At 37.0% G+C, this 12188-nt stretch overlaps 1 protein-coding gene across 1 annotated transcript in view; it reads right to left on the minus strand.

The window, feature by feature from the left end:
- Positions 1-11200, minus strand: part of MMS22L (MMS22 like, DNA repair protein) — a 105529-nt gene extending 94329 nt beyond the window's left edge. Inside the window, exons 1-6 of the mRNA XM_023759754.1 lie at positions 10983-11200; positions 9671-9796; positions 8248-8297; positions 4805-4892; positions 4532-4709; positions 952-1042 (exon numbers count right to left, since the gene is read on the minus strand). Of these exons, the coding sequence (XP_023615522.1) occupies positions 952-1042; positions 4532-4709; positions 4805-4892; positions 8248-8297; positions 9671-9796; positions 10983-11146 (697 nt within the window). The 5' untranslated portion in view covers positions 11147-11200. The remainder of the gene's footprint in view (positions 1-951; positions 1043-4531; positions 4710-4804; positions 4893-8247; positions 8298-9670; positions 9797-10982) is intronic.
- Positions 11201-12188: the final 988 nt, after the last annotated feature.

Raw genomic sequence — 12188 nt, forward strand, 5'->3', positions numbered from 1 at the left:
TGTCTTTATAACCTAAATAATTAATTTACTTTACAACTAAATATTTCCAGAATATTGCTAAACTTAAAAATAGAACCTAAACATGCCAAAGAGCAAGACCAAGACATAAACAGGCAACATATGAAATAAAAGATTATTATCTATTATAAACTTCTACTAATTTTAAAAAAAGGAAAAATTTTCAAAAGATTATGAATATTAAATAATAAAGAAAATATAGAGACAATAAAATTATGTGAAGATGTTCAACTTCAATGGTAATCAAGAAATTGCAACAATAGAGATTCAGTATCATTTTTCACATATTCATTTACAAAAAAGAAAAGTAATTGATAATATCCAGTACTGGAAATAGTACGAGGAAAGGAATGCTCACGGTGTATACAAATTGGGGAAATTTACAGCAACATAGAGCATATACAATATTAAAACTGCAATATGCCACCCCAATTCTAAGAATCTATTCCAAAGCATAACTTGTATACATATTGAACAATGTATATATACACAAGGATGGTCAGTGTAATATTTATAATATCAAAAAAGGGAAATAATTGAAATACTTAAAAAATAAACTTGGCTAAATAAATTATGATAGACCCTTTACATACAGCCCTTAAATGAATAAAGTAAAACCACATGCATGAACATGAACAAATCTCTAAAAAAAAAACTACACAGAACAATGACAGCAGCATTTGTGGTTAGAAAGCAAAACAAAAATCCTACCAATGAGTTTCCATATATGTATGCTAATAGAAAGTATGGAAAGATAAACAGAACAAGTTGTTTCCATTAGTTATCTCTGGAAAAAAGGATGCGATTTTCACTTTTTACTTACGTTACTATTTGATTTTTAAAAATCAGAAAACACTTATTACTGTGTAATTAAAAAAAACAATTAAAATTTAGATTAGAAAAAGGACATAAATCAAATATCTATCAACTTACTCAATTTTACACCAAGCATCTGAAGAATTTCTAGCACCAGCCAATGGATATCCAAGTGGAGATGTAATAAATGCCAGGATGGTGGGAAAAGCTGTGAATGACATTATCAACTGTGACTGAGAATTCATAATACATTACAAGGTGCTTGATAGCATATGACACCAACCCTCTATCAGCACCATGACAAAGAATCAATTAATCTACCACTAAGCTTAAGGAAAACCTTTATCTCGTTCATCAGAAGATTCTTTCACTAGAGATTTTGAAAGTAGGATAGGATATATTTTCATCTAATTTAAGACAGACCCACCTTGGGGCTGCTGAATAGATTTGTAAAGGACCCTTCCAACCAACTTCTGATTCTACTACAGCTGCAAGGCAGTAAAATAATTTTAAAAATTATTTACATGAATTTGTTTTAGACTTTAGTTAGCAAGTATGTTGTTAGCCCGGCTGATGTTGCCCAGTGGTTGAGCGTAGACCTATGAACCAGGAGGTCATGGTTGGATTCCCAGTCAGGGTACATGCCCAGGTTGTGGGCTCGATCCCCAGTAGGAGGCATGCAGGAGGCAGCTGATCAATGATTCTCTCTCATCACTGATGTTTCTATTTCTCTCACCTTCTCCCTTCCTCTCTAAAATCAATAAAAATATATTACCTTAAAAAATGTAATACATACCCAGGAACTCCTATAAAGAATGTTAAGAGAACTTTAAACTATAATGCAGACATTATAGTCATGCCTTTTAAGTTAAAAGAGGTAAAGAAATTATCTCTCAATTTTCACATTAGCATTCAAATCTAATTATGACTAAAAAGCCAGTGCTCTTAGCTATCTATAACCTTCTCCCAGTCAGCACTTAGTATCACTATAAAAATAAATACAGTGAGGCCTGGCTGGCATAGCTCGGTAGTTGAGTGTTGATCTATGAAGCAGGAGGTCACAGTTTGATTATTCCCTATCAGGGCACATGCCTGGGTTGTGGGTTCGATCCTCAGTGTGAGGAGTGCAGGAGGCAGCTGATCAATGATTCTCTCTCATCACTGATATTTCTATCTCTCCTTTTCTCTCTGACATCAATAAAAATATATTTTAAATATATATATAAATAAAAACTATGATACATTTTCTAGTAAAACAACTAGAATGATGCAGAAGGAACTCGCCATATCAAATATGCAAATAAAATAAAACACTACGTTAATAAATAATACTGGCTCAAAAATAGATAATAAAAAATAGCAAACAGGCCTAACCGGTTTGGCTCAGTGGATAGAGCGCCGGCCTGCGGAGTGAAAAGTCCCAGGTTCGATTCCGGTCAAGGGCATGTACCTGGGTTGCGGGCACATCCCTAGGAGGTGTGCAGGAGGCAGCTGATCGATGTTTCTCTCTCATCGATGTTTCTAACTCTCTATCCCTCTCCCTTCCTTTCTCTGAAAAAATCAATAAATATATTTTTTTAAAAAATAGCAAACATAGGGAAGAGAAATGGATAAATGTGGTATCCAAATCAGTGGGAAAAGCTGGGTCATTTAATAAGACAGAATGAATTTACTCATTTTAAGAAACTAAAGTTAGATTTCCCACCTCACAGAATTGTTTTTTAAAAAGATAAATCAAATAGATAAATGTAAAAACAAGTATATTTTTAACATCAGCAGATATAAAAGAAAAAATATAACTATATAAAAAACTTCAATCTAACCTAGTAAGTCAGCTTAATTGCTGAAAAAGATAAAAGAAAATATCTGTAATACGTAATACCCGAGTAATATTTCTAAAAAGTTCCCCCAAAAAACTAAATAAAACATACTCAATAGAAAATACCAATTAAATCAATACTTGTCATATATAAGATTGGTAAAATAGAAGAAATACATAAAATCTTGAAAGATGCTTTTTATTTTGTAAGATTTTTTGCTGTTGTTTTAGAAGAGAATTTTAGTGCATAATTTATTTTTTATGTGTTGAAGACTACATTCCCCTGCTTTTAAAAATTCAGTCTTGTAATCTTCAAATAACCTATCTTTTCAAGTTTGCTAAATTGAAAAGCCTATGAAGGGCAAAACCTAATTTGAGGACCGGAGCACACAATCTTTATTTCTGCTCCTGGATAAACTATTTTCTTAACCACTTAATGGATGTCCAGAAAATAAGAATGATTTGAACTTATAAAGACTAAAATGAAGGAAAACTATCCTTCCCCCAAGATCTACCTATGAGTCTTTATTAAATGATATAATTAAAAGCAATTACCTATTTGCTTTCTATGGATTATACATATAAACCTGTGAATTCAATTGAAACCCTATTTACTTTTATTGTTAGATATATTGATCCCTTATAAAGAGTCAATATTTGTTTGTTATTGTTAAATTTCACAGAAATATATGAACACTTAATTGTATTTTACATTTTGACAAATGTATGTTCCTAAAAACTAAATGTTCAAATTGGTGAGGTCAAATAGAATGGAAGAGGTTAAAAGTTCAGGGAATCAATGGGGAAGTATAATTTGTCATCCACTTAAACTCACATTATCCTATGAGAATTTGTTAATTATATCCGGAAGCTGGGTTATGCTACAATACAAATTTAAAAAAATAAAATAACTTCAGATGGAATAATAAAAGGTAGAGGGAAAGGGGCATTAGTCAAAACAATCTTTTTTTAAACCTCACCCAAGGATATGTTTTTAATGATTCTAGAGAGAAAGGAAGAGAGTGAGAAACATCAATCGGTTGCCTCCTGACCGGGATCAAACCTGCAACTTGGGTGCGTGCCCGGATCAGAAATTGAACCCACAACCTCTTGGTGATGGGACTACACTCCAACCGATGGAGGCACTTGGCCAGGGCAGTCAAAACCATCTTAATCATATTCTGAAAATCTCAAAGGTCAGATTAGACAAAATGATGTGGTTCTGAAAGTGTAACTTTTATAAGGTAATCTTCTTGAATTTTATTATAATAAAAAAGTAAGGAGCCCTGGCCAGTGTGGTTCAGTTAGTTGGGCATTGTCCTGTGCACTGAAAGGTTGCTGGTAGGATTCCTGGTCAGGACACATGCCAGGGTTGTGGGCTTGATCCCTGAGTAGGGGGTATGTAGGAGGCAGCGGATCAATGCTTCACTCTCACATTGATGTTTCTTTCTCCCTCTCCCTTCCTCTCTCTCTAAAAATCAATTTTAAAATCTTAAAAAAAAAAAAAGTAAGGAAAGATGACACATATTTTAGAAAATAAAGGTTATTTGATTTGAAACTTTTAAACATTTGCACTGTTATAAATTGGAATAGAGAAGTTTTCAGATTTAGTGTATACTATGTTTTAAAATGCTTTATTCATTTTAATTTATTTAATTCTCCCAGTAACTCTAGGAAGCTATACCAATTATACAGATGGGGAGAATGAGACAAGAGGTATTACTTGCCCAAAGGCACATAGTTAATAAAAGGAGGAGCCAGAATTTCAACTCAAGCCATCTGGTCCAGAGCTGCACTCTTGACTAATTTCCTTCATTCTTAAATAAATATTCCTTGTAAGAAGAAAAACTGATAATTTAAAAATTAAATAAGGCAAACCTGAATCTGATTTTGACTTATAAATGCTCCTGGATTAATACTGGGAAGTTCAGATAGGTGTCCAATATACAAGAGTAATCCATGAAGCTCATCAACCAACAGTGAGGGAAGCTGAGCCTCCAAAACCTCATAGGGATGAACAGGACCATGATTCTCAGTATTCTGTACTGTCAGGAACCTAAAAAACAATTAGATACAATAAACCACCAGAGTCTGGATGAATATGTACTCAGAAATTCATGCAGTAATCAAAAGACTCAACTGACGTCCTACCTGACGATGAAAACTTTAACATAATGAAGAAATGTTACGCATTGCTGCCTAATATTGTCTGCTTTGTAGTGTAGGGTTGATATCTTCCCTGAAACCAAAATAGAAGTTAATCATAGCTTAAGTGATTAATCAGTGAGCAGTAACATACAAGCACCAATTCTTTTAATTTTGTCCACTGATTTCTATGTAATTCTTACCACCCCCCGAAAATCCATTATTAAGGCTACCTTAGTAGCACTGACTACACCTGGCTTCACTGGCACCATACAGTGCCAGTCTTCTTTCTTCCTCATGTGTTCTTTCTCTTGCCTCTCCTTTACTGGCTCCTCCTCCTCTATCCTACCACTAGTATGGGCCTCTTCTCTCTTTTCCTGTGTGTATGATCAGTTCCTTTATCTCAAAATGATAACAACTTGAAAAGGTTTACCTATAACCCAGACCTCTATTCTGCACTCCAGACCTTGCATGTCAGATTGCCTAACATCTTTTATTTAGATTGCTCAGACACTGCAAATAATACATCCATGATTTCTTCCAAAATCTGTTCATGCCCATGTTTTTGCCACTCATTACAACTGGTGCCAACAGTTGCCTATATTTCATTCTTGCTTCTTTCATTTCCTTAAAACTTATATTTAATCCACCAGAGTCCTACTAAGTTTATGACCAAAATATACCTTCAAACTATCCATCTCTTTATAATCTCTTAAATTATTCCAACAGGTCTTCTAATAGGTCTTCCCATATTCTCCTTTGTTCCTCTACACTCTAAGCACAAAATATGCTTTAAATATATGTCAATTCCTGTTCCTCATAAATCAAACCCCATGAAAGGCTATCTACTATATTTAGAATGAAATAAAGACTCCTTGTAGTGATTTATAAAGCCCCGAGTGATGTATTAATATTGTCTGTCTTTCTCCCAACTTCAACCCAAGCCCTCTTCCCCACACTTCAACATCTATATCAGCAAAAATTACCTGGAACATTACTATATGCAAAACACTGACAATCACTATAAGAATGAGTAACAGACAATCACTAAACAAAAGCAGAAAAAAAATAACATGATGAGAATTAAGACAACAAATTCTCAACCTTATCACACATAAAGCAAAACTTATTTCTAAATTTGAACTTAAATGAGTAAACATGACCTCCGCTTTGTCAAAACCAACAGGATATGTTATGCAAATATCTCCATGTTAAACAGTACAGGGCATTTTCATAGCTTAATTATATTTCACCTACGAAAGTCACATCTTCCCTCAGTTTCACAATTCTCAGTTCATAAAGGCAGTACTCTGTTAAAAACAATTGCTGTGAACTCTTGCATCCAGCCAAGGTAGAGTAAAAGGAATCAGATTTACCCATATCCCATCTTTTACTAAAAAAACAAACAATCAACATTAAAAAAAAAAAGTTTTCAGGCACCAGAAACAAGGCAATGCAGGACTGCTATCCCAGAGAGAAGGAAGTCCTAAGACTGTTCCAGCTTCCCACCGAAATACAATTTCCAGGCTGCAGCACAGGGAGAGAGAACCCCAAATCACTGAGCTGAGGAGACAGAAGGTTTAAATTTATAGGGAAAAAGTACCAAAGAAGAAAAAAGCTACATTTAAAAAACAAAAAAAGCAAGCTCTGGAAATGTACAGAGGGTCCCATTGAATCTCTGGCAGAGTACTGATCTGTTCAAGCATGAGAAAAAATAACCCAAGACCAGGTAAAAACATCAGAAAACAATTCCCTAGAAAGCTTACACATGCCAGGAAACAGTTCAAGTTCCCACCAGAAAAAAAAAAATCATAATACACTAAAAAGAATCCTCAGAAGCCTTATTAGAGCTAACTTAACATTAGACTAAAGGCTACTTTTTATGAGTCCTAACAAAATTTAAACCAAGATTTAAAAGGTCCAATGGATTATAAGTACTTAACAGCAAGCCAAAATACAGTTTAATACTAGTCAGAGAAATACAAGAAAATCCAGAAAGCAGCAATGTAAAATCTACAATGTCCATCACACAATAAAAAATTGCTAGATTTTCAAAGAACCAGAACACTGTAACAAAGAAATAAGAGAAAAATCAATCAATACAAACAGGCCCAGAAATGACAATGATGAAAGAATATGCAGTCAACAAAGTTAAAAAGAACAGCTATATGTATACTCTTTATGTTCAAGATAGATTAAAAAAAAATATGGATAGCAATAGAAAATAAAAAACCCAAATACAATGTCTGTAGACAAAAAAACAAAACATGATGTGAAAAAGGAATAACACCAACAGCTACATTTAAGAACAGGGATTAGTAAAACGTACATTATTTTGTTATTCTGCCTCAAATGGAAAGCTATCTTATCTGGGTAGCACAATGAAAAGAACATATACACTTCAGTTAAGTGTCCCTACCTAAGGACTTTCTGGGGAGGACTGAAGGCCAAAGCTGGCTTCATGAGTTTAGTAACAGAGCCCTGATACAGCTGCAAAGGTTAAATCTACATCATGAACAGCTGGGGCCTCTCAATAAGAGGGAGTGGGGAGGGGATTGTAATAGGGTTTGGGCTTGTGCCGGCTGAGTTTGGGGAGAGTTTAAGGACTTTGGTCTGGATTGGATGCTGCTAAGAAGGAGGGGCTATTTGATGATTATGTTAATTTTTATATAGAGAGAGTCTAGGGAGGGTTCTACTTAGTTAAGAAGCAATAATCATGTTAGCTGAAGAGGGGGATGTTCTGTTTTAGTATTTTGCATTAGTAAGCCACTAAACCTTTCTTTGATCAAAAGTGTGTTCCAGGTAATCTTTAGTTGCTAAACATCACTAATAAGATATTAGGCTTAGCACTTAACCTGCATTATGTCATTTAATTCTCACAAGAACTCAATGAGGTGAGAAGTCTTACCTGGTTTGAGACCCACAATTAGCCTGGGGTGGAACTCAGGCTGACTACGGAGCCATGATTCTAAATACAAACTGCACCAAAACTGCCAGAAAAGAGCAGCAGCTGGTTTGCACTAAAAGACTGTCCTTCAATTCCTTTCATTACCTTAACTATATCCATCGCCTCCTCTCCCCCCGCCCAAATCAATAATCCATTAAATGTCAAAAACAGACAAACAAAAAACAGAAAGCAGAAAAGAGCAAGAAGAGAGAGTAAGGTCTGGTACTATTTCTCTTATGAGTTCCTATCCCACTCCCCACCTCCAAAGCTTGTTACTAATTCATTTCTGAGATATTTAGCCTTAAATCAATTTTACCTACAGATTTGAAAAAAATACTGTAAATCTCAGCTACAACAAAATTGTAGTGTTCAGAAAAAGTGTCATACACTGTATCCTGAACTTCTGACCTAACAATTCCTCCATGTTACTATGATATCCCAATTATGCATCATAAAACCCACGTGCAATTCACTGTAATTAGCCTTTAAACACACAACTTACCAAAATCACAGCTGGCCGGTAATAAGGTTTCCAAGTTATAGAGTTGTTGCCTAATTTAAAAAATGTAAAGTGAGAATTAATTTTACATTACTTTAAAGCATGTAATAATTACATGGGTAATGTTCCCAATACTTCATGAATGTTTATTAGAGGATCAGCTTCAGGTAGCAAAGACTTTGAGAAAATATAAAAATAACATATTAAAAGCTGCATATATCTCAGAAATTACATCAAATGTCATAGATGTCACTATCAATGAGATACTGTTTAAATCTTCAAGAAGTTTAAGATACTTGTATAAAATATCCTAGGTTAACAGTTATATAATAAAATGCTAAATTGTATCACACAAGGAGTTCAAAAAGGAATAGGTACACTAGTTATCAGGAAAAGTTATATTTATAATGTTCCACGTTAATTCCTGAGAGTAATCTTCCCTTGCCATCTTCCTAGTTCCCTTTCAACTCCTTAAAGATTTGTATCCTAGATAACGACTCAACTTATTCAGTAACGTTCAAAAATTAGAGAATCACTCACACAGCCTGGTCTCCCAATAAAACACACAGCATGGCACACATACAGTGATGTCTCTTCCCAAGGTCTATGGGATGAGGGTAGGAGGAGAAATTCCTGCACCTTTCCATTTTCATTTAAATGTAACATATATGATACATTTAATTTGCCCTCAATAACTGACTCTATTTCAACATTATCTAAAATCTGAATATGGACTAGGTTTTAAATGAAACATTATTTCAACTGTGTTCATTGTGATAATGAAACAGTGTTCATGTTTGAAAAAAAGGTATTTTTAAGAAATTCATCCTGAAATATTTAATAACATGATGCCTAGAATTTACTTAAAAATACTTCAGCAAAAAAAAATAAGAGGGGAAGGGACAGATGAAGGAAATGTGAAGAAACCTTGATGTTTATTGTAACTGAGGGAGTGTAGGTGGAGGTTCATTATACTATTCTCTACATTTTGTGTATGTTTGAAAACTTTCATTAAAATTTTTTAATGTCCAAATCACATTTCTATTACACAGTCTGAAACATATTTGGAAAGTCTAAGTTCATTCTCTCAAAATCATTGAAGACTATGGCTATTAAGCAACGAAAGTACTTTGGTTTTCTTCCAAAACTATAATGTAGTTTAGAGCCTTAAATATTTGTCTTGAACACAAGATGTCAAATAAAGATTCTGGAAAAGAATAGTTTCACTAAAAAACAATTCATTAAAACCATTACTCCATAAAACATTACTGTTAATTTTGTTATTAATAAGATACTCAAGTGAACAACAAGCACAACTCTACTGGTGCTTTTGTTAATATCAGTATTAGAAACCACACAGCAATGTAACTTACAAAAGTGAACAATAGCATCTCTACTCCAAGGAAATTTTTTTAAAAAAACATACCTGAATAAATGAAATAGCACTCTAGATGAATTCACTAATGCTGTTTCAGTAACCCACTGAATGCCAAATATTTCCACTGTATCCTCTTCAAAATTAGTTGGTAAAGGATCAAGATTCAAAATTAATCTGAAATGAAAACTATGATTAAATCTCATGAAAAGTATACTAAGTCCCATAAAATAGCATGTCTTTTTTGACATTCTAGGAACCCTTATTATACACGACATGCCAGTGATATTATAAAGTCAGAATATGCCTTGGTACCATACATATTAGTAAAGACATACGAAAGCTAGAACTATATGAAAAATCCAGTCCTGTATACTAATAAAAAGGTATAACTAAAGAGCAATGTAACTTATGTGTAAAACACAAAAAGAAGTCTAAGGAACATACTTTGGTCTGTGTTGAATACTGGCCTTCAGATGTAGAATTCATCCTTTGAGGGGACATTTAATTTTTAAAACAGCTAAAAGATATTCTGAGCCCTGTCTGGAGAACAGCATAATAAAACTGGGTAATCTCTTTTTAGGTCTCAAACAAAGTGCAACTATAAAACCACAAAAATTACTTCCTTTCTGACTGAAATTGCCTCAGAAGGCATTCCCAAAATATTTCAATAACAGCAGTTTTACAACAATATGTGTATAACTAATTGCCCAAGGCAACAAAAGATGTGCATGTCCTCCTTATTAAGAAGCTCCAAAATATTATTCCATGTTTTAGGAGGAAACATCATTTCAAAAAGCCCATGAAGTTCAGGATTCATTTTAAATAAAAGGAAAATTAAAACCCAGCTCCTTGCCCTGGCCGGTTTGGCTCAGTGGATAGAGCGTGAGCCTGTGGACTGAAGGGTCCCGGGTTCGATTCCGGTCAAGGGCATGTACCTTGGTTGTGGACACATCCCCAGTAGGGGGTGTGCAGGAGGCAGCTGACCTATGTTTCTCTCTCATCGATGTTTCTAACTCTCTATCCCTCTCCCTTCCTCTCTGTAAAAAATCAACAAAATATATTTTTAAAAAAATAAAATAAAACCCAGCTCCATACCTATGCCCAACGGAGGCAGCTGTGAAGTAAGAGAACATCAGGTAGCAAGAAAGTTCTCCTTCACCTTCAAAATCTTTTAGGTATTCGCTGAACCATAAAGCCAACAACAGAACTAAGAGCTTGCATCTGTCTGATATACCAAGCCGATTTACAAAAAGATGGTTTGAACATGAAAGTTTAGCTGCCTGAAATCTTAATTAAAACATTCCTAACAAACTAATGAAAAATCTGATGAGGGTGAAACAACCTCCGATTTTTTACCTACCGCTTAAGGGCTCCACTGGCAAGGTAGGACTCTCCAGAAAAATGTTTCCCTCCTCCTCTGTTGTCAAACGCGCAAGAAAAGCAAGGGGGTTTGCACCACTCGGTTCCCAGCTCCAGTTCCAAGCTGTCGGTCAGGTAGGTCGACGCGGCAGAACAGTTATCCATTGCTTACTTCATGTCCTGAAACATGTGAGGTTCATTGTAATGATCATCGAGGGCTCCAAAGAGGTTGCGAGGAGATTCCTGGAGGTGGGGCGGGTGACGTCAGGAAGTCCCCCAAACGCTCCCCTCCCCGGCACAAAGAAAACTGAGAAGCCCCGTTCCCAACAACTCTCCTCACCGCCTCCCCAAGACCAAGCTGTCGGGACGTACGCAGAAAGCACCCACGACTGGCTGTATAGGAACTGAAAACCCTGCCGGCTGACCCTGCCGCAGCCCGGGACGGGGTCCAGAGGAGAGACTTGCTGGTGGGGCAGATGCAGCTCCACCTCCCGAGCCCGCCTGGACCCGCACCTTCACTACGTTATTAAACCGCCCAGCGCCAGGGGCCCCGCAGTGTCGTGGGGAAGCTCCTCTGCAGATTCGCGTGGGGATCCGGAGGGCCCCGCGCCAACCCCCCTCCTCCCGGCCGCGGCGCAAGTCTTCCCCCGAATCGACACGGAGGAGCCTGGCGAGAGGAGCCACAGTCCTGCGCACCGGGGCACCCCCTCTCCGGTGCTCGTCGTACCTACTCACACTTCCACTCCCCGAGATCCGCCCCGGCGGTCCCAAGCACAGCCCCAGACTCCGTGCGGTCCAAATCCCAAACAAGTGAAATTCCCGCCACGCCGCGCGCGCGCTCGGGAGGGCGGGGCCACGGCTGAGCCCGCCCCCGAGGTCCGCTCGCGAGGTCTCCGCGGGAACCGCCGGCACTTGCGAGTTCTCGCGAGAGTCTTCCAGCCTAGCTTTCGGTGCGGCTTTTCGCCTTCTCTTTCTCGTCCCCCTCCCCCCCCCCACTTTCGTTTTAATTGGTGCGTTGGTCCGGAAGGCGGGGCCTCACACTGCAACAAACGCGGTCCCGCGCCTAGGTGATCCACGCCTGGGACGGCGGCTGTCTTCCTGGTGGAGTTTGTGAAAAGCGCTGTTGTTCCAATGAGTCCGAAGCGGGTGCCTGTGGCTCCTGGATTGGGAACCAGGCAAGTGCAAGAATGAGGCTAATCCAGCCTAT

The sequence above is a fragment of the Myotis lucifugus genome, unplaced genomic scaffold (genome assembly GCF_000147115.1).
Source record: "Myotis lucifugus unplaced genomic scaffold, Myoluc2.0 scaffold_161, whole genome shotgun sequence".
NCBI lineage: Eukaryota > Metazoa > Chordata > Mammalia > Chiroptera > Vespertilionidae > Myotis > Myotis lucifugus.